Source organism: Eubalaena glacialis, chromosome 19 (assembly GCF_028564815.1).
Source record: "Eubalaena glacialis isolate mEubGla1 chromosome 19, mEubGla1.1.hap2.+ XY, whole genome shotgun sequence".
In the NCBI taxonomy this organism is placed as follows: Eukaryota; Metazoa; Chordata; class Mammalia; order Artiodactyla; family Balaenidae; genus Eubalaena; species Eubalaena glacialis.
This window is the reverse complement of record NC_083734.1, coordinates 4,852,130-4,875,596: the sequence shown is the minus strand read 5'-3', so window position 1 is coordinate 4,875,596 and position 23,467 is coordinate 4,852,130. Positions and strand designations below refer to the sequence as shown.

The 23,467-nt window shown below is 42.4% G+C and overlaps 1 protein-coding gene across 1 annotated transcript in view; it reads left to right on the top strand.

Moving 5' to 3' along the window:
* LOC133079483 (protoheme IX farnesyltransferase, mitochondrial) overlaps nucleotides 1-23,467 on the top strand; it is a 119,817-nt gene that overhangs the window by 10,327 nt on the left and 86,023 nt on the right. Inside the window, 1 exon segment of the mRNA XM_061174961.1 lies at nucleotides 11,679-11,803. Coding sequence (XP_061030944.1) covers nucleotides 11,679-11,803 — 125 coding nt within the window.

The window sequence follows — 23,467 nt, the reverse complement described above, 5'->3', positions numbered from 1 at the left end:
TGGAGGATGTCGGAGAGCTCGCCTCTCCCTTCCCGTGAGCCAGAGCAGCCCTTGCCACCACTGGCATGGGAGCAGCCAGCTGGGGGGCTGTGGACCACACAGGAGAGATGTGCACAGGCGAGGTACACGGAGGGAGCAGCGGGCAGCAGCCTCCCCTGCAGCCACAGATGGAAAAGCCCTGGGCAGTAAACTTCTCCTCCTAGCATTTTATATATTCCATGCCCCAGGCTTCTGGATGAGCTAATTGAATTAAAGTCATTTCCTTCTGCTTATTCCATTTAAAGAGGCAGCACCCTTTGGGTGACCCCGACCCTCTTGTTTGACCTCTTACCTCCCTGTTTATTTTATTACTTGAATTCACACATGTCTTGGAGTCAGCAGGATTTTTTTTTTTTTTTTTAAAGAAAATCCCTGGTATCTATAAATTGATTTCTTTTGGACTCTTAACATCTTGAGCAATTCGTGTATAGCTAATGATAGCGGAGACAGAAATACCTGAGAGTCAGTGATCACTTTTAGAGAACTAGTCTTCCTTTCTTTGCCTCCTTCTGTTTATAGCTGTAATATGCCGAGGATAACTAAGTGTAGACTAAGTGAAGAGCCACGCAGTGACGTCTTCACATTTCCTTTGTAGGATAGGAGGGTGGCAGTGGGATGATGCTTTGGCATTTATGCCAGGATCTGGGCCAAAGTTTGCAGGAGATAATGCCATTTAAAGATTTTTTTTTTTTCTGTGAAAGGAAGTAAGACTGAGTTTATAAAGAAATAATAATATGTCTCCCTTGAGTTTCTCTTGCCAGCTGAGCTATTTACAATATGTTTTTGGAGTTTGTTGCAAGGACCACACTGGGGTGAAGAAATTTTATTTGGATTAGGATCATAAGAAGCTTTGGTGACTCAGCTGAGTTTATACTTAATATGTGTCAATAAAAAGCAGAAATTTTTTCCTGAATAATGTCTGTGCTGAAAAGCTACAACACATTTTCTGAGACCAGAACGCTGAAATAGATGGTTTATTGGAACCAATAGATTAGGCTGTCCATGGAACTGATATAAACTACAGTCTGTCAGTGTATAGATTTTTTTCCCCTAGAACCTAGAATGATGCTTTTTATTAAAAGGAAAAAAAAAAAAAGAACCCAAGAATAGAGGATACAATTTTATTTTAGATTGTTTGTAGTTTTTAAAAGTCAACGTACTGTAATCATCAGCTCTCGGATACTGCATAAAGGATTTTTCTCATTTTCATAAAAATATTAGTTGAGTAGAATTTTAATTTTTTTAATTTTAATGTATATTTTGAAATAAATACCTTAATATTTATATGCTTGTTAAATGTTAAAGCAGTATTTTTATTAGTGTTTACTTTTAGAACAAATAGAAAATATAGATAAGCAAAAATGAGACGAATGGAATCTCCTTGTAAGTCTACCCTCTCAAAATAATAACCATTTTGATTATTTTGGTGTATTCTAGAATGTTTTTCTATACATGCCATTCAGATATTTTTGCTTTTTAAACAAAAGTAAGATCATAATGTAAATGCTTTCTGTACTTTTAAAAAAATTCTGATTCTGTGCATATCTTTTTGTGTCCCTATGCTTACCCTGTTTTTGATGACCTTCTCTTTTAATAAGTAGTGTTGTCTTAAGATACAAAAGCACATGATAACATACCACCCAGTTTGACATGGTGTTGTTGGACTTCTCTTGCGTTTAAAGCTTGAGGATAGAGGCTCTCAATTTCCATTACTGGTAAAACATTCCTGTGGCCCAAAGGAGACACAGAGGCAACCAGCAAGGGAACTTTTTCTCTGAAAAGGTTTTTCCAACGTGTTTTTGAAACCACAGAGCCAGCATCCTGCTTTTTCCCAAGTCTGGTTTCTCGTGCCGTCCGCTTCCATGCTCAGCAGACAGTGAGTCTGTGCCCAGCTTTTGCCCCAGTGCCCCCGCCTGCCGGGCATACCCGCCGTGCAGGGGCAGTGTTGGTGCGGGGCTTGCTCTTCGGGTTAAGGTCCTCAGATTCGTCTCTGCCTCGGCTCAGTGAGGAGTATGTCAGGGCCAGGCCCTGCTTCTCTCTGGTGTGACTGCTCTTCTCTCCCTCCAGCTGTGATGCAGCTGCCTCCAGACAGTCCTGCCGTTGCATAAAGTGGGTCCGTGTCGCCGTGGTCCACCCTGGCCTCTGCTTCTGGCCCCTCACCCTCCACACCAGCCAGGGAGACAGGGTCCCGTCAGATAGCCTTTATTTCCCATATTTATCCATTTTCTTCCCACTTGGTATTAAGGTAGTCTAATTTTCTGCTATTCAAATAGTGAAAGTAATAAGTTAGCTCTCAGCAACTGTCTTCAATTTCATCTCATCTGCACTGTATTTAACAAACATTTCTTGAGGGTTTTAGTATCCTCTCTTTACCTAATTTATTGCTGATGTAGGTTTTTCTTCAATTTTCATTTTTATTCCATCATTTCATTTGGTTTTTGGTAGGAGTGGGCCACGTAGATGCCTCAGCCAGTGTTCTAAGTTAGATGAAAAATCTATCTGTTTTCTCGGCTATTCTGTTTTCTATTGATATAATTGTTTTAAATTCAGTTTGATGTTATTTGGATTGATTTTAAGTGTAAGAGGTGTGGTAGATGCTCAAAGAATGTAGAGATAAATTTCATGTGGATGATAATCATTCTCAAAAAAACATTGACGACTTTAAAGAAGAGAAGGAGAAAAAGCTATGAGTTGAGAATGGGCTCAGCTCCATGTAACTGAAAACTTGGAGAACGGTGACTTAAGCAAATAAAGGGTTTATTACTCTCTTGTAATAAACCTCAAGAAAGGTTTATTACTCTCTTGAGTCTGAAATTAGGAGCCCAGAGCTAGTGCTCGAGGATGTTGTCTACATAGCTGGCCCTTGTTTTTTGCTCTGTCATCATCAGCTTGTGGCTTTTGTCCTCAGGACCACAAGATAGCTGCCACTCCCCCATCATCATATTATATTCCAGGCAGAAAGAATGAAGAAAGGGGATGGTTTAGAAAAGCAGAAGCCTCCTTATGAGACTTGGCCTCTTTAGGGAATTCCCTGGTGGTCCAGTGGTTAGGATTCTGCCCTTTCACTGCTGAGGGTGCAGGGTTCGATTCCTGGTTAGGGAACTAAGATCCCTCAAGTCGCGCTGCCTTTTTACTTGGGAAGGGAAGCTTTTGATAGGAATGTCTCCTTATATCTCATTGGCCAGGACTGTACAGCATGGCTTTTCCAGCTAAAAGGGAGGTTGTAAAGAATTCTTACCTGTATCATTTAAAAAGCCAAAGCATCTGAAGTCCAGCCTAGTCAGCTCTGTCGGTATCCAGCTTCTCTCTATTCTCACAGCGCCCCCCGGGCTGTCTCATTTTGCAGTATCCCCTCCCAGGAAGAGGATGCAGGGCTGCCCACCTCTCCACCCCCAGTTTTCCAAAGAAAATAGAACAGCACCCCTAGGTCTGCTCTGGGACTACACCACACGTGCACTTCACATGTAACGTGTTTAAATGAAGACTGCTTTGCCACCTCAACATGCACTTTCCCAGTGGTGGTTGTGGACGTGTAGCCATCTGTCGGCAGTCTTTCCCTGTCGTCTTGATAATCAGATACACATTTGAGACTCCTAGTTTGTGCTGAGGAGTTGTCAGCCCTGGACTGTGCAGTGAGGAAGGCCACCTAGCCCAAGACTACCTTGAAAAGTGTAGGTTGACAGTGAAACTTGAGCTAAACAAGGGAACGAGCCAGGTGGTCCCATGGAATTTCCTCTTTCCTTTCTTTGTTGCATTTAACAGTCACTGAAGGCTTTGGCATCCTGCTAAGTTTTCTTCCTCACCCCAAATTCCTTCATCGACTTAGGGGACTTCACTATCTTTAGTGGTTCTGAAACTCCTTGAATCGCTTGTTATAATGCAGATTTCTGGGCCTCGCCTCCATAAACCCCTTCCCTCAAGGTCTGGGATGGGGCCTAGGAATCTGTATTTTAACAGAGGGCCCTGGTAGGCATGGTCCCCAGAACATATTTGAGGAACTCTTCTTACCTGGAGAACTCATTCAGCACCCTCTCTACCACCTCATCTTCATTCTCAGCAAACTACCTTGCTTTCCATTTCAAAAAAAAATAGAGCTTTAGTTCTCATCAAGTGGGAACTCAGCAACTTCCTGCTAACCGAATTCATCTGAATTCTCACCTGTCATTGCCTCTTCTCCCCTCTGCCTGTTCCCCCGACCCCCGCCACCCCCCACCCCCCCAGCCCCATCAGTGGACGCGGCTCCATCACCGTGGCACCTGGGAGTCCTCTTAGACTCTGCAAACGCAAGCAGGCCTCCCTCTGTGGAGGGCGGGTTACTGCATCTCTGGAGGGGACAAGACGATTGCTTCCCAGCCCTGCAGGTCAGAAATGCCCAGGTGCCTAATTAGCATTTTAGGGTATTATCAAGGGCTTGGTTTCCAGTTCAAAGCAAAACATGGTAGCATCTCATTTATTAACATTAAGGAATGAAAAACTTACAGAAGTGAATTTAAAAGAATGTTACAAGGTTATCTCTAAGTACTAAAAATAGTTTTTGCTCAATAGCATTATTTTTTTATATCTTAAGCGGGTGGATAGTGAATTGGGAAGTTAAGAATGAAAAGAGGAGTGCTAACATATCAGTGATTTGCTAAAAAAAATACAGGGGCCTGCTTTTTATCTGTATTCACACGGGTGACATTCTACCTGCAGGGGAGGAGGGTAGGTCTGTCTGGCGCTCCCTCACCCTGCGGCCTTGTCCTTGCTGTCGCTCTGCCTCTCGCAGTCACGTCTCCCCGCTTCCCCGTTCGCAGGCCAGCTCCTCCTCAGCCTTCGGTCACACCTCTGACCTCAGCGTGAGCGGGCACTTGGTCGGGAGCCCTTCACATCCCTCGCAGCGTTCGTCCGTGACTGCACTCTCTGACATGCTCCCACGCTCTGTGGTCATGCCTGTTGGCTTGTCTGAATCTTCACCAGCCTGTGGGCGCCAAGAGGCCTGGGACCACATCCATCTTCCTGGCTTGTTGCATTGCCAGGGCCTCGCTCCTGCCCTGCCCATAATAGGTGCTCAAAAAACAGAAGCTCGATGGGAAAAAAAGAAAACTGTAATGAACTCTGTTGCCACCATTTGTAGAATTTGGAACAGCTTAGCCTTTTAATTACAAATAATTATTTTACTGTGATATAATAGTTGAAATGTTTAGTGGTGACTGAAAAGTATTGTACCTGAACTAGATGACCTGGGGCCACTAGATTTCCTCTGTCTGCTTTGTATAGTGTCACCTTCACCTGTTGTCATTGATACGAAACTGAGAAAAATCTTCATTATTTTAATGAAAAGTGCTCAACTAACAGTTTCTTCTTGCCAAACTCAGTTTTCAAAAGAAGTGTTTTGACTTCTTAAAAGCTTGATAAGCATCACTTTTATGGAAATGTTTTTTAGTTAGTTACAAAGGTTGTAAAGTGTTGGTTATTAAGTATATTGAAAAGAAAAATTTCTTTATTGAAAAGGAAAACTAAAAATAAGACGACAAAGTAGAAAATCTTTGATGGTTCAAGGAAAAACTGTGATTGAAAGAACACTCTTAGGGTCTCACTCGGTGTTGCATAGTTAACTTGGATATACACAGCTTTTATTTATGTGTTTATTTACACCGACCTGATAGCAATTTCACCTCCCTTTTCTGAATGCTGTGAGTGCAAAGCCAACGCGTCCTGGGGACTGTACTTAAATGTTTCATTTTGGTAGCAGTGTTGCTCAGGAAATTTGAAGTTAGGAGTTTTAATTTGGTTTTAGGATTTTTAAGACCAGCTCTGGTCACTGAGTATGAAAAAAAGAAAGGGGAAAACTGGAAGGCCCGGCAAGTTCTTAGTTTTGCAGCTGTGTTATTAAAAATCTCCACGAAAAAGTCTTTATCTTTTAACCAGAAGTGGTTATGGTTTGTAATCAATTACCCCCTGATTGACAGGCTTTAATGTGGCTGAGGAGAAAGTACCCTGTCTCTCATCAATTGACTTTTCATCTGAACATAACAATAAGCATAAAAATTGCCACCTTCCTCCGTACGTGTGTGGGTAAGATAACCGTCAGGAGGTTCACGGAACACGGCCAAGCTGTGAAGGCTAAAAAACTCACTTAAATTAGAAATTGAACCATTTGAAGCTTATGGTGTTAACAGAAATGAAGAGAGGAAGAAATCATTAAGTACAGCTCTCAAGTAAAAATACATGCTCGTTTGAAAATCAGAAAAAACTTAATTCTTGCCTCTTAATTAAGTTGTATAATTTTGAGCTTTGAGATCTGCTAACAAAAACATTCCATTGCTTGGAGCCGCCGGTGAACAAAACCACATACAAATTCATTAACTGCCTGTTCTTGGGCAGCTTTGTACATAAAAGAGCTTTCAAGAGATTCATCACAGGCTTGTAGGATTTGGGTTATAATATTGCAAAGCATCTGCTATCAAGGATAATGAGATGTAATAGATCACAAGGATAATTTGAAATCTATAGAGAATCTCAAACTCTCATTTAGCCAGTGGTTTCAATCTTTTGAGCAGATCTTTTATCAGAGTTGATAATTATCCAAATTGACTTATTGGAGTTTTGTTTTTCACTTAATTCTTTTGGGGCCAGGGCTGAAAAATAGCGAGGCCTTGAAAGACAGAGATAAAGCAGAATGTAGAGGACCAGTGTTTTAATATAATCGTTAGAGTTATTTCTAGCTGACGATCTCAGAAAAGAAAGCGCCTCCACTATGCTTATGCTCAGAGACCAGCAGTTCTCAGAGTGTTGAGCCTTCACCAAAAAAGAAAAAAAAAATCATCCCTGGTAAAGCTGCTGCTCCAGAAAACCTATTGCTTATGGAAAAGGCGAAACCCTTCAGTGGTTCCTGGCTGCTCTGGAAAGCACACTGTGAGCTGGAGTGGGGAGCCTGGCTACACTCGCACCCAGCACGTGCAGGGGGGCGTCCCCTCAGCGCGGGGCTCCCTCCTCTGGGACCTGTGGCCATTCCCTTTGAGACCCGTGCTGCAGGAGCATCGTGGGTTACGCGCAGGGATGCGGTGTCCTGTGAGCCCTGCTGGCCTGGTGGTGGTTTTGTAATCAGCTGGGTGGTGCGTGTGTATATCTTCCCTTCCTTTAGTGGAATTTTCTTCTGAAAATGGGTCTTTGGAGTACTTGCTACAGTACATCCCATAAAGCAGAGAGCCAAATATTATGCATAAAGCATATGACTCTGGGTTAGACGGTAGATTGAGTTCACTGCCGCTGGTTGACGCCTGGATCTCCGTGTATAAAATCAGACGTAATACCCACCAATGCTTGCCTTGCTGTTTATTTTAGAGCAAGCTTCTGCAAAGTTTGTTAGTCGTGTACTTTATCAGTAAAAAAGTTTTAAGTGCACGTGTGTATATTTATAAAATATTTATGCTATTGTATATAAATATGTCATATATAACAAAAATGTATAGTTAAGTTACTTGTAAGTAAAATTCATGTACTCTTACACCAATGTATTATATTCATTTTAAGATACACAAAGTGTGTGTTTTAAAAGAGAGAGTTAAGAAGTCAAATATAAGTGAAAGTTCTCAAGTTTTCTTCCCATAACCCTGAGGTAGGTATCCACACCCTGCTTTGACGTGCAGTGTTTCCGGGACTTAAATAAATGTAAAGGCACTTTGGCATTGCAAAGTGCTTCACAAATGTAAGTCTTGTTTTTATCACTATCATGGTTAGTCCACATTTCTTAAGGACTGCATTCCGGGCACTCCCCTGGACGTTCTAAGACAGAGGCGCGTGGAGCTTGTGTGAAGTGTTTTGCTGTTTCTCAGAGTTCCTTAAGACACCGCTTTGAAATATTAAGTCTAAGCATAGTGGCTGGAAAAACACATCATCTTGAAGCACATTTTAGTAATTACCAAGAACACTGCTTATTAAGCCCTTATTACTTGCCGGGCACTGTGCTGAGTGCTTTTGTTATACTAGAAACTAGTGTTTCTCTAAAAGGTGTCACTCAGTGTGGACAGGAGCCTGGAGGCCCCGCGTGGCTGGTCCCGTGGACAGTACGGCTGGAGAGACAGAGGCTGTGGGTAGTGGCATTTGCATGATTGAAGGTTGTACTAAGAGGTTAACTCGGTGTTGCTCCAGAGACAAGAGTTATATCCAGAGGGAGGTGTTTCGAGGGAGTCGTCCTGACTTGGTCTAGGAGAGAGAGAGACCTGTCGCACAGCTGGAGCCCTTCTGTGCAGGGCTGCCCGGGGAGAAACCGCTTCCTGTCGCCAGATCCAGGGATAGTGTCCATTCTTCCATCAGGACAGAGATGAGACTAGTTGACCCTAAGTTCCCTCTGACCTTTTAGGGCTTTATTATTCTTGGAGTCACTGAATTGCGTTTCGCTCCTCTGCTGTACCCATTCGGCTTATTCCATATTGAAGGCCCGTGTCACTGCCTTAAGATCCCTCACTCCACCTGTGTTTGCACCGTTGCCACCCTTGCCAGGTCCTGTCCCTGCCCAACCGGTTCCCTGCAGTGACCTTTCCAGTTCCTGAGCGAGCTTTCCTCCACTCCGGTCAGTCCTCTGTGTCCTGAAGTCTAGTCTTCCTTAAATGCCACCCTCGTTACAGTATCACACGTTTTCTCTTACTGCAAACCATGTTACCACAAACTTTGCAGGTTAAAACAGCACAAGGTTCTTATTTCGTAGTTCCTAAAGGTCAGAAGTCCAAGTGTGGCCTGGCCGGATCCTCCACTCAGGGTTCCCCTGGGCTGAAATCACTGTGGGCCGGGGCCGTGCGCTTCCCCCCTGGGGCTTGGGGGCCGCTGGCAGAACTCATACCTTTGCATCTCTGCGTCTGAGGTCCCCGGACCACTCTGCTCCTAGCGGCCGCCTGGGCTTCTTTACCATGTGGTCCTTGAGTAGCTCACACGGGGAGGCTTGCTTTCTTCTGGGCCAGCCAGGGTGTGCCTGCTTGCGACCGTTTGAAAATCTAACAACTTGTTTTTAATTATAGAGAGCTTCTCCCTGGAGGAGGCAGGCAGACCAGAGACCGCATCTGGTCATTCCTTGTCAATGACGGCATCTGGGAGGACGTGGCCCTGACCAGTCTTAGGTCCAGCCTGATGGTTCCGAAAAGAGTCATGGGTAGAGCTGCAGCTGTGCTGGGTGTCAGGGCTGCCTTTGTCACCATGCACCTCCCTAGGTGGCTGCTGAGTCTCTGCATGGCGGTGATTGCGACTGGGCTGGACCTCCACCCGCGAGCAGGGGGCAGGTGGGAGTGGGTGCATCGGGGTAGGGATATCCCTCTTCCTTGGACCTCCAGAGTCACCCCTGGGCCTTCAGGACAGCGCTTCTGGGCCTCTGTTGGATGGGTCACACTTCATTGGCAACATTGATTTTATGTTTATTTGTGAAGGGACAATATGAGATTAGCAAATAAAATATAATTTCAAGTGCTGTGAATGAAAGAATATATTACATTCACTGTTAATGAGATCCTGGTGTTGCAAAATGATTCCATGTAATGAATCCCAGGAAATCAATGAACAGTTTAATTACCGTTGTGGCAGTGCTGTGTGAGAGTATTGCTTTCGTCAGTTTTACAATTTATCAATTTTCTTTTCCTTTCTTTAAATTAATTGCTTTGATGAAGTAAGTATAAATACATTCTTTGTTAGCTTTTGATCTTTTTTTAAGAAATGTGTTACAAAATTCAGATTTCTTCCTCTGTAGTAGTAATGGCCCCTGTATTATAAAAAAATATATACATTTTTTTATGTGTATTACCATTTACAATTTGTATATTTTTAAATGAGGCAATATTTCCATTTTGTAAATTTAATCATTGCTAAGTCTTACTAAAACATTGTCCTTTTCTCTGTCATTTTTTTGTAAACTGCTTTCTATCTCTTCTCAACTTACCACTTGACCCATCAGTCAAAAATTTGATGTGCTTTCTGTGTTTATTGTCCATTACCCAGTCATGCTCTGGGGGCAGATAAAAAGAAAAACACTGCTTTTGTGTGTCTACATACCCTTTTCAATTTTGAACAAAGTGAATTTTCTTTTTACAGTATTTTTAGCTTAACAGTTCATTGACTGTGTTTCTTTCTTTTCCACTATGGTGGTAATTGATTTTTAAAACTTATTTATAAATCACAATACAAAATATTGACCTGGATATTTAGAGACATCTAAAGTTGTTTTTTATTTTGGTGACTCTAGATTTTACTAATTATATATTGAGAAAGTTATCATGGATTTTCTACACTCTTTTAACTACCATAGATGTTTATAAGTAGTCTACTTTTTTAAAAAATAAATTTATTTATTTATTTATTTATTTATTTATTTTTGGCTGCGTTGGGTCTTCGTTGCTGCGCGCAGGCTTTCTCTAGTTGTGGCGAGCGGGGGCTACTCTTCGTTGCGGTGCGCGGGCTTCTCACTGTGGTGGCTTCTCTTGTTGTGGAGCACGGGCTCTAGGCACACGGGCTCAGTAGTTGTGGCTCACGGGCTCTAGAGCACAGTCTCAGTAGCTGAGGTGCACGGGCTTAGCCGCTCCGTGGCATGTGGGATCTTCCCAGATCAGGGCTCGAACCTGTGTCCCCTGCATTGGCAGGCGGATCCTTAACCACTGAGCCACCAGGGAAGCCCAGTAGTCTACTTTTGGTCTAAGATTCAAGGTCTCAAAATTGAGTCAAGAATTATTTCAACTGATTTACTCTATGGAGAGAAGCAATTTACTGAGTTCCACTTTGAGAGGGAGAACCTTGCTGTCTGTTTTCCTTCGAATTCCCGCATTGACACCATGGACCCTTTGTTCTCCGGGTACCGCTGGGAAGGAGCCTGGGTGTTGAGGACTTCTCCCAGTCCTGGCTTGTTGCCGCACACGGGGCGACACGTGAGGAGCCACTGAACCCATGTGCAGGGCTGCTGAGTTGTGCAAAACAAGATGACTGATCCTAGAACACGGCCTGTTGTGAGGCTTAGCGGTTGATGTTGTGATGTCTGGAAAGAGGGACAAGCCTCTGCAAAGGAGGGTGCTGCTTGAGTTTTGCACATCTCTTGCTAGGTAGGTATGGCTAGGGCTCCTGCCTCCACGGGCTTATATTCCAGGGAGGAGCTGGAGTGTGACAAGTACCGGGAAGGAAATTGAAGGGTGATGTACCTGGGGAGGGCCTCCCGCACGTGAGACGGTCAGGGACGTTCTCCCTAAGACGTGATATTTAAGACAAGATCTGAAGGACGAGGAGGATCCAGTCATGGGAAGAGGCACGGGGAACAAAAAGTACAAGGACCTTGAGGCAAAAAAGAGCCTGACCTGCTCAGAACAATGCCTGATGTCCAGCACGGTACTGGTCGTGGGTTAGGTGTGCAGTAAATGTTTGTTGAATGAATAAGTGAATGACTGGATCTGAAATACCTATCTTATTTTTCACTCTTGAGTGTAATGGAGTTAAAGGAAAAATTGGCATTTTTCTATAGTGAACACATATAGTTTTTATAATCAGAAAAATGTTTTATAAAACTTTTTTTTTAATGAAAGATCAGCCTACAGGTCGTGTTGCTGTAGTGGATTGTTTCATATGGAGGGGGCTTGCTTGGCCGTTACCGTCTGGCCCTTTGTGGTGACAAGCTCTGCTCTGTTTCTGTGTTGCAGCCCTCGTGGTCAGCACCACCTCAGCCGGATTTGCCTTGGCCCCAGCACCTTTTGACTGGCCCTGCTTCCTGCTGACTTTTGTTGGAACTGGCCTGGCTTCCTGCGCTGCCAACTCCATCAATCAGGTCAGTGTGTCACCTTTCAGCTGGATCACGATTTTGTTACTTCTTAGGTGATGATATTGTCACATTAAAAAAAAAAAAACCTTCCAAAATTGCACCTGTAGCTGGGAAGGTCCTGTGAACCTGTGTCCTACAAGGTCTGGGGCACAGAATCAATTTGTCTTTTCTTTTGAGGTGAAAGGTTTTCAGATATTTTCAGGGGAGAGAGCGTTAGAGTATCTGCCTCAAATGACCAGGATTTGGGGTTAGGAAGTGTTTTAGGGCCGTCAGACTTTCTCCTCTTACTCACTTCAGGTACATTCCCCTGAGCTTACATTATTATGTGCTGTTCTTTCTTTGGTTTGACTTGTTTGCATTTTAAACCACCACTATGCAAAACAGTGTATTTTAAACAAGCATATCCAGCTTAAAAAAAAAATAAAAAATAAAAAATTCAGTATTCAGTAAACTTGGTATGTGGAATCAGAATATATCAAAAAATTAATTAGCACATTATTTTTAATGCATCTTCCCCTCCCTATCATGTATTATTTTAAACATCAAAGTGATTCTCTAAAATAGTTTTTTTCCCCCTGCCTGGTCATTGTGGGGTGCCCCAGCCTTGTGGCTTTCTCATAAGATACTGTGGTGGAAAAGTCTTGGCTAAAACATAAAGAAAGTCATTTTCATCACCAGAACACCCAAGAGGAGTTGGCACGGTTTTAAAACTGGAATTCAAGTTACCAGCAGAAAAACAGCTTGGCTGAGTGGATGCGTGAGTTGGTAGTCTGTAAAACATGAGCGTTTTCATTCGGTAATGCCTAAAATCATTGTGTTTTTTACAGTGTGTTATCAGCTTTTTGGAGAAGGATCAATCTATTTCAAATAAAGTTAATTTTCTGTTACAGTTTTAAACATCAAAACAGTCTTACAGTGAGGTTCAAACAGCCCTGCTCCTCTGTCCCTCCTGTAAACCATGATTCCATCTCTTCCAAGTGGCTCCTACCCTTTGCTGCCCTCCCATATTCCCTGGCTAAGAGAATGATCATGGTTTCACAATGAACATGTTTTTACTGAAAATTGGAATAAAAAGCAGTACAAGGAAAATGGATTTATGTGGCTATTTTGGGGTCTAGGTTTCAAAATATTTTTTAAATTATTACTTTTATGTAATTATAAATCTGGGTCATAAGATTAAGCCAGGAAAACATTCTAGTTTTCAGGCTCCTTTTAAAAATTGAAGAACTGCACTTATCCTTGGGATATTAACTGCTGTCTTCTGTTTCAATTACACGAATTTTAAATAGAGGCTCCAGACAAAAGTGTGGCGACTCAGAAAACAACAAGAAACTAATAAGCATCAAATGGTTCAGAAATCCCCAAATATTATAAAAGATAATACAGAATGGCCTTGAGTTGGCGCTGCCTGCCTCCCGCTCCCACCACCACCAGAAAGAAAAAGGTGGTTCAAGAATTCATCACGGGGAAAAACCCTTCAGTTGTAGCAAAGAAATATCTGGAGGAAATAAATGATTTACATTTAGGCAGAAATTTGTGGAAGCTGAACATAAACCAAGGTTTTAGAAATTTTAGAAGTTTAAATGAGCTTAGATGGCTGTGTTAGTTCGCAGTCTGTAGGAAGTACGTTTGCTGCAGGGGGTGAGTTGGGTTCTGTCGGTTTTAAACTGGTGGGGTTCTTTCTGTGCTGACAAGTGGCAGTGCCTGTCGCTTCTGTTCGTTGCCTCCGTAGGCTGGTTTCCTCGCCCGGCCCACCTCTCACGCACACAGCCGTCCTGCTCTTCTGGAACGCTCGCACACCCCCTGCAGCAGCGTTGGGTGTGGCGTCCGCCCTTCATCAGTGCTGTTGGACGCGTGAATAACTTCCTCATCTTACTGTGTTCATCACATTGCTTCCTTCCACTTGCCTTGGACTGTGATTTCACTGGGAAGCCTTGTAATACTTAAAAAATCTCAATGATTTCCACCGCTGTCGAATTTCATGGTTATTATGGTATCAGCTAGCTTCTTAAATTACAGTATTTTCTAAATAACGTTGGAAATATTTTAGTTCTAGTGTTGTTAAGCAGTCTCATAAAATTAAAATAAGGGAACATGAGGCGGTTTTCATTAGCGCTTTTCTTTAGTGTAAGCAGAACGAAGAGCACAAGGCCACACAATTTGCCTGAGTTTTTGAACAGCAGATAAAGAAAGAAATAGTCCTTGGCAAAAAGGAAGTGCTTCCTGCTTTTTTTAATCCGCGCCCCGCAGCGTGTAGGATCTTAGTTCCCCGACCAGGCATCGAACCTACGCCCCCTGCATTGGAAGCACAGAGTCTTAACCACTGGGCCGCCAAGGAAGTCCCTTCCTGCCTGTTTAAGGGAGCTGGTGTTCAACTGAAAGAATGTAGATGTGTGGTTGGTGTGCACGAACGTTCTCCAGCTTCTGATAGAGTTCTATAGGGAGAAAATGTCCTTCCGTCACATTTATAAAAGGATTCAAATAACAGTTCACATTTTTTTAATACTTCTCTTAGCTGTTATTCATTTAGTTCTGAGTATTTCTTCTTCGTACCCTGCTTCTGTGATCTCTCTGTGTGAAAGTAGGAAAAATAAAGCGTTGGAAAACAGTTCTTACATTTCTTTTAAGGAGGGAAAATGAGGTTTAGCTTCTGATTTATGAAGTCCTGACTAATGCATAAAGAGATTCATGTATATGTAAGAAACCACTAACATGACAATATAAAAAGGAATTACACCCATGTTTTGTAAACCATATGCATGCTTCATTTAAAGCCATAGGGCAGCTTGAAAGCGGGAATGCCTTCCAAGGATGAAAGCAATCCATAAAATTCAGCGACTGGAAGATAAAATGTTATAGATGACTTTGACTGATCAAATCTTGTAAAACGAGAGACCAAAAGGAAGAAGCTGAATAAATTCAAGTAGAATGAATTAACAAGTTGAAAGATAAGAATTATCAGAAAATTATCATCACAACTCTTGGCTATTTGACATAACAGATATTATTGTAATAAGCTGTATTGGGGATTATTTTACTTATGTTACACATACATGAATTTTTTTAATAAAGGTCAAGAGTGTATGTCAGTAAGTGCATTTCTACAGGATGAATTTTAACAGTGATTCCAGTTTATGGATGTGCCACGACTTTCTCAGCCAATCCTCTACGGTTGCAACTTTTTGCTTCTACAAGTAATGCCACACGCACCTCTGTTTTTAAAGGACAAAATACTGGAAGTGAAATTGCTGAGAGAAAGGCTACCAGCCAAAGCATATATGAAAATGATTTAATGCTGGAATGTATGATCTTAGCAGAATAATTAATTTCTAATATTCATACAGTGCTTTAGAGTTTACAGAGCATATTTACATAAATTATTATTTAAGCCGTACAACCCTATGGGGTAGGTGGCATTATTTCCATTTCTATTTGTAAAACGTTTTGTTTTGCCATTGAATTATTCTTTTTAAAAGCAACATTTAAAAATTATGATGAAAATAAAGTGCTTATTGCACATCAGTGAGAAACTATAAGTAAGTAAAAATAACAGTAACATTTTTAATTTTATGTCCCCTTGTGCCAGGCACTGTTTTGTGTGTGAGAGTCACAGCAGAGAAAAAGCAAAAATCCCTGCCCTCGTATCTTGTATCCCAGCACCCAAATAGATCCACCGCTTACCATTGTGATTTATGTTATTACTGTACAGACTTTTTTCACGCACAAACCTTCATATTAATTTCTCACAGAAATGATATATATATAATATGTATATTTTCTATATATTTTTTCTTTTTAGTAGTATGTTATGAATGTCTTTCCATGTCGATATTTGCTATATAGCATGATTTTAAGAGTCGTATATAGATATACCATGATTTGTTTAATCGGTTTCTCCTTATTTGACATTTTAGGGGTTTTCAATTTTTGCCCAAATAAATAATGCTGAGCCGAAATTCTTGTAGCTGAATCTTTGAACATGTCCACAACTATTTCTTTAGGTAGATTCCTGAAATTGTGCCACTGTATTAAAAGGTATATAGTTTTCAAAATAAAAAGTTAAAATTAAGAAAGATATGTATTTTAAGTACAGCTTAGTTTCTTCCCTGAAGGTCTTTTTTTGTTTGTTTGTTCCAAATCAGCTTATGCTTCCATTTGGCAACGTGTGAGAGCTCATCACCGACACTGTGCATTAGAAAATCTATGCTGGCTTTATAGGTGACCTTAGACGTGTCCTTTTAATTTTATTTATTTATTTATTTATTTATTTGGCTGTGTTGGGTCTTCGTTTCTGTGTGAGGGCTTTCTCTAGTTGTGGCGAGCGGGGGCCACTCTTCATCGCAGTGCGCGGGCCCCTCACTATCGTGGCCTCTCTTGTTGCGGAGCACAGGCTCCAGACGCGCAGGCTCAGTAGTTGTGGCTCACGGGCCTAGTTGCTCCGTGGCATGTGGGATCTTCCCAGACCAGGGCTCGAACCCGTGTCCCCTGCATTAGCAGGCAGACTCTCAACCACTGAGCCACCAGGGAAGCCCCAGACGTGTCCTTTTAATTCAAAGTGTTTTGATTCCTCAGGAGGTAGAGTGGTTTTTTATTTGCGGAGACTGTTTAAATGACTATTTGCCATTTCTGTTTGCCCATTTTGCTGTCCGATGCTTGCCTTTGTTTAAGAAGTCTCGAAGTACGTAGATTGGATTAACTTTTTCTCATGTAAGGTCGGAATATTTTCTGCAGTTTTGGGGGGGTTTTTTTGAAGTGCAGATGTTTCATATGTTTATGCAGTCAGATCTTTTAATTTTTAATACAGGGTTTCTTAGTCTTGGCACTCTTGACTGTTTGGGCTGGAAAACTTTGTCCTTTGCATCCTGGGGTGTTTCCCATGGTCCCTGGTCTTTGCCCACTGGATGCTGTTAGCACCAACCCCCTAGTTGTGACACCTGAAAATGTCTTCAGACGTTGCCAAATGTTGCTTGGGGACCACAGTCCCTTGGTTGAGAACCACGGCTTTGATGATTTCTACTTTTGGTTTCACTCTAGATCCTGGCTATAGCTCCTGCCTCGGGCAGTCTCTGGCTCACCTTTCTTCTTACGTAACTGCCCACTGATGGCTGCGGTGACCACGTGGCCTGGTTTATGCTGGTGTTCCTCGTGTAATTATTAAAAACACCCCTTTTAACTCAGTTTAGACAAGAAATCCTATGTCTCTCTCTTCATAGCCCACCTATGCCTTCCATCTTTCACTATAAATGTGGTGTGGTAAAAGCAGCTTTGTATCAAATGATTTGGGCTTGGGTTCTGGCTTTTCTACTCCCAAGTGCACTGATTGGACCCAGGTCACCTGGCTTGTCTCACCTTCACCCTCTCTGTAGTTACGTGTTGGATCTACTGTCAGGCTAATTGTGGTGCTGTGTGTACGCCTGCAAATAAGACCAAGAATGTTTTCCTCCGTTATTACTCTGCTGTCGGTAGATTGTTCAAGAAGTTTGGTGACTTGTTTTGTGTTGGATCTCTTTAGTTTTTATAATATCCCTGGCATACTGAATACTGCAGCTGCCATCTACTTTCAGGGTAACTGGCTCTATTGATGGGCAGCCTGATGATTCAAAATGTCTTCCTCCTATTGAGCCAAAGTCAGTTTCCTTATCCCTCCAAACTATGGGTCATTGTTCTCCTGTCTGTGACAGTTCAGTGTCCCTTCTTCCTTGTGACCGTGCTCCCAGTCTGTCACTTCCTAACTGTGGTTAATAGGCTCTTGTGGTGTTGCAGTAAAATTATTCATCTGTAGCTCATCCCTAGGGAATGCTTTACTCCTTGAGACCAGTGATTATGATTTACTGATCTTGTCTAACCATCACCTCTTCCCACAGCATATAGCTGGCCAGGAGGGTGAAATTCCAAAGGAAGTCATATTGGGAAAAAAAGGAATATTTATGGGGGAAGCGAGGGAAAGTAGCAAGAAATCCATAATAACAGTAGTCGCAGCTGACACTTATTTCACACTTAACCAGATGCCGAGTAAGGTTCTAAGCATTTTACAAGTATTAGCTTGTTTGTTTAAATCTAGGTTCATGGGATTTCAAAAAATGGCTCTTTTGAAAGATGAAATAAATGATGAATGAATTCATACCCTAGACTTAGCTCTAAGAAGAACTATTGATGTTCTCAGAGACTTTATTTTGGAGAAGATTACAAGAAAGGCACAAAACGTTAAGTAGAGTTTCAGATCTGAGAGGTAGGTTATAATTAGAGAGGTAAAGGAGATAAGGTCATGTTATCTTTGGGATCTAGTGTATCAGAATGTTGAAGAATTTTTATGAAAGGAAATGAAAGAGATCAAGAGGTGTGAATAAAATAGGGTCAAGAAGAGACCTGTTTTTTGTTTGATACTGACAATACTTGAGAGACTTTTCATGGCTGAAGTAAGGTAAAAAGGAAGAGCTTTGGATGAAGAGCTCTGAATTATAGGGTGGGTAGGGCAAAAGAAAATTCACAGCCTCTTAAACTCTGAGAGGAGAGACAGATAAAGATTTTCCTGTTTTCCCAGTGAATATGAGATTAATATCTAAAGCGTCTTTCTCTGTTTTCCCTTTCTCTGATGTTTTTCTTGTCGTGGCTCTGCAGTCTGCCTTGAGCAATAGGAGTTGACTTTCATCTTCCATGTTGAACAGAAGTGGTTAGGGAACTCGGTGTTGCATTCTGGGAGAGGAAGGCTGATGTCAGCGAACACTGGCAATGTGATGTATAGAACATATCGTGTGTGTAAGAAAAATCAATATGAGAAACGTGTTTTTCTTCTGAATGTTGTGATTTGTTTGACTTTGGTGTTTTCACTGGTGGGCAACTTGCGTTCACTCCGAGGCTTCTGAAGTCCGCAACTTGTGGCTTATTCAGATGACTCAGATTGGCTACTGCGCTAGATCAGTTTTGCAGAGTCTTTGAATACCATGTGGGAAAAAGTCTCCAACTAAATATGTTTTTTATATAAGGCAAATGATGAGCATTACTGAGCAACGTCAGAAAGAAAATGCGTTTTCAAGGCAGAGTCTCTTTTCCTGCATTGATACAACCCCAAATAGTTCCTAAATTACATTTGATTCTCTGCTCCAGCATGATCCATCTAAGTAGAGTGAGTTTGGCATTGGAATTCATAACCGCATAACTCTAGGTGAAGTTTGGCCAGCAAATGTAGAGATGACGATAATTTGAACATATATTCGTAGACAGTATTTTATAATTTACATGCCACCTTAACTGGCCATTATTTTATTTGCTTCTTACAAGAACTCTGAAGTGGCATCATCCCAGTGCTGTAGAAGAAAAAACTTGATCACACATCTGAACCTGGTCAAATTGAGAGCAGAATTTGTGGGCCGTGGGCCCCCAGTTCACTGCTTCTTCCCCTCACTTGAAATGTGTTAGTCCGGGCACCACTCGGAATAGGGCTGTTCCCACTGAATGAGTCACCTTCCCCCAGGTGACTGGCATCCTTGCTGCGGAGCCCTGGAGGTGAAGGAACTGTCGTGGGCCGGCAATGTCTCTGTCTCTAGTGAGACAGGGAGGATTTGAAGCACTTACGCCCTGTAGAAGCCAAGTGCTCCATTAATGTTAGCTGTTATTATTGTTACTGATATAAAAGTGTGGTCTGTTTCTGGCCCACTTTCAGAATCTGGTTACCGTCCAGTTATCTCCAGTTGGGGTCATAATATAGAGAATGGGATATTTTCCTCAGTGTACTAAGAGCCTTGGGTTAGCCTTGCAAACTGTAATATATGCGTGTGCGTGAATATGCGTATATATTTATTTCAAGCGTGTAATACCTGCACGTGGTATTGGAATATGTGGTGACTTGGGCTCAGCAGGCATTATTCGTCCTCTGCCACTTCATAGCCATGTGGAGTTGTGTAGTCAGTGCTGGTAAATCTAAGAAATACTGGTGAAAAAGGTTGATAAATCACAAAAGCAGATATTTAATTGAGACATAATGGAAATAATGGAAGTGATACTAATGTAGGTTTTTGGAGTTGTGGTTCTTGGCTTGTGTCTCTGGGTAGCGGGTTGTGATTCACTGTGATGTGGGAGGTTTAGAAACTTGCTTCCTGCCTGGATGGCTCCCTGTCTTCTCAACCCAGCAGGAGTCAGGCTGAGTTTTTCCCAAATTATCTTTCTTTTCTTTTCTTTTTTTTTTTTCCCCAAGTCTTCAGTTATGTTTTGCCTTTCCTGATAGCTTGTTCATCTGAATCCCTTCAGCTTGTTTGTTCTCTGCTCTGAACCAGCCTCCCTGCCCCGCTGTTTTCTAGGTTAGGTTGACTCTTGGTTGACTGATGACACTGATGTCAAACTTGACCGTGTGGACTGACCCTGGGAAGCCATCTCATACTCACTCTCTTTGCCTTAGTCGCTGCTTTTAGGGTTTAACACATGAAAAATTTCAATGTTTTAGTATTTTTACTTTAAAATCGGAGTCATTTGATGACTCTGAATTCCATACTGAACTTCCAGACACTTGAAAGGAATAGGAATAGGAATCAGGGTGTCGGCGATGGACAATGGAACAGATCTGTTAGACCTATGCTCTTGAATCCAGACCGACTTTTGAGGATCCTTTGTTTGTTGCTATTTCTAACGAGTAAAGGAGCTCCATGCTGCTTTAGGCAAGGTGTTAGACCTTTAACATGTGTACGTAAGAGATTAAGTAAATCCTAAACTTGACATTTTCACGACCACCCAGGCCTGTCTTACCGATTTTCCAAGAAGTTTTAGAAAATATTGTTTGGCAAGAAGGGGAAATTACTTACCTGTGTGATTAATCTTAAGGAAAATTTCACTCTGGCATTTCCTTCAGATCCTATGCCAGATTTCTCTTGGAAGCAATGATCACAGGGGGAACAAAGAAATTCTAAAGGATTTGAATGATGGAATGTAAAGATAGGATGAAACAAAAGAGAAAATTTGGTAGTTAATAAGATTTATGTATACTTGTAATATAGAGTGTCCTTATACCTGAAAATATACTGTGTAACCTTACAATACTAAGAAAATACGCAGTTTTAGCTTTTATTCCAACGGAGATTTCTTTAATCCTAGAAGATATTTACCTGCTAGCTTATAAAAAAGAAAACTACGGCTGAAATAAAAGTCTAGTGTATTATCCTAACATTTTCATTAATATATCTGAGTAAAATTACGTTATTCTGATACCGCTTTTAGCAAAAATATGGTTGATGATCTAGAAAATTGCTACTGTTCATATTGCTGTTATTAGGTGAACTAATACGAAGGATTAAACGGTGCTGTGTATAATTTCCTTAAACAGCTTGCTGAAGATACGAGACTAAAGATCTCTCTCCTAAAGTTAATGCTGTCAACTCCTAATTTAAAATAATGGGGATTAAACAAGACGTGGGATGTTAAGAATTTAAAAATATCTTAAGACCAGATTCTCAGTTCTTATCAGAATATTCAGGGATTTTGTAAATTAGGGTATTAGTAAAGGACACTTTTGACTGAGCCTGGATTCCCTCCTTGATTTTCACTTGCTCTTGAGTAAATGACGGAATGGCAAAATAGCTTATTTAAATAAGCATGCGGTTAACCTGGAACAATTAGACAGTCCCCTGATTCAAAGTCTAACATGTTTTCGCATAAGAAGAAAAATCGTTCTTAAGTTTTTCAGCAGAGAGATATTTAGCCATCCCAAATACCTCTGGCTTAAGTAAAGTCAGGTCGCATTAAAAAATGACGCTTTCCGTAGTACTCGGTGAACAATCAGGCTTCAGGACTTTGCTTTAATGCCTTTGAAAGTCAGGAAAATGTGACTGAGCTGGTTTTCACTTGCGCAGAATTTTGTTTGTTCTGCTGAGTTCAAGTCAAAATCGCCGAGGCTGGGGGGCAGGGTGGGGGAGGCTGTCGGAGTCTCCCCGGTGTCCCCTGCCTGTTGGAGAGAGGCTCCGATTTGCCCGTGACCAAAAAGCAGGGTGCTGTTAGGTAGTAGGAAATGCTAGTACCCGGTGGTCGTCTCTTCCTGAAAGTCATTTTCAGGAAGGACCCTCGCACGTTCATCAGCTCCTTTTGCCAGTGATCAAAAGGTCAGTCCCTGCTCTGAAGTAGCTCCTAGTCTGGTAGGGAAGACAGTTGTGTAAATAAGTACAGTGGAATAATAAAGCGCACTAGTATAGGGGAAGAATACAGGCAGTGCCGTAGGTGTACAGGGAAGGGGCTGGGAGTGGTCATTGCCCCGTCTGGAGGGCAGGAGAGCTTCCCCAAGAAGGGACCAGAGCCTCCCAAGGTCAGGTGGGCGTTTACCAGTTAGATGCGTGTGACAGGGGAACTTTCCAGGCAGAGAGAAGGTCATGAGTAAAGACCCAGAGACTGAGGCCCTGGGTGGGGCTGTGCTGTGAGATTCGGCTGAAGAACCCAGCAGGGGTGGGGCATCGCGGCCAGCCTGCCATGCTCAAGCATCCGGACTACCCTGTAGGTGCTGGGCAGCCATGGTGGGTGGTCATAAAGCCATCACACCTGTAACGGCTCTCGAGCGCTTTAAGGGTGGAGAAGGCGCTGACTTTGACCCACGGACGCTGCGTGGTCCGTTTCCTCTCCAGCCCCACCTCCTTCCACATCCCCGTCTTAGATCGTGGCGTCTGCCGGCATCACAGCTGAAGTGTCATTCATTCAGCAGACGCTTCCTACAGGCCTGTGTCCTGCCAGGCACTGTGCTCGGTGCTGGCAGCAGGAAGGTTGCTTCTCTGTTGGAGTTTAAGTGGAAAAGCAAAAGGTGGGCGATAAGTATTTTAACAAGAAAACACCAGGCAGGGACGAGGACATGATGAACATAGAAGCAGGCAGTGCAGCAGCGTCAGGTCCCCACCTGCATCACCTGGGCAGCGTGCCTTCATGGTACTTTTCACGATTGTAAGGATGCATTTGGGTGATTGATTGTAAGCTCAGCGCGGGCAGTGACCTTGTCTGTTTCTCTGGCGCAAGGGAGCTGCTCAGAGAGGCCAGGAAGGCTGAGGGTCGAGCCCAGGCTCGCTGGCCAGGCTGCTAGTGGAGGTTCGGTATCTGCCACCCATGAGCCCTGTGACTCGGGCGGTTGACCTAACCTGTCTCAGCAGAGGAGGTCGTTGAGAAAGTAAATGATGCAGTTAGTTCTTAGAGAAGGGCCTGGTACTTAGAAGGCAGGCAGGCAATGTTAATTATTATGACTTCTTTTTTTTTTTTTTTTTAATTTTTATTTATTTATTTTTAAACATCTTTATTGAAGTATAATTGCTTTACAATGGTGTGTTAGTTTCTGCTTTATAACAAAGTGAATCAGTTATACATATACATATGTTCCCATATCTCTTCCCTCTTGCATCTCCCTCCCTCCCACCCTCCACATCCCACCCCTCTAGGTGGTCACAAAGCACCGAGCTGATCTCCCTGTGCTATGCGGCTGCTTCCCACTAGCTATCTATTGTACATTTGGTAGTGTATATATGTCCATGACACTCTCTCACCCTGTCACATCTCACACTTCCCCCTCCCCATATCCTCAAGTCCATTCTCTAGTAGGTCTGTGTCTTTATTCCCGTCTTGCCACTAGGTTCTTCATGGCCGTTTTTTTTCCCCTTAGATTCCATATATATGTGTTAGCATACTGTATTTGTTTTTCCCTTTCTGACTTACTTCACT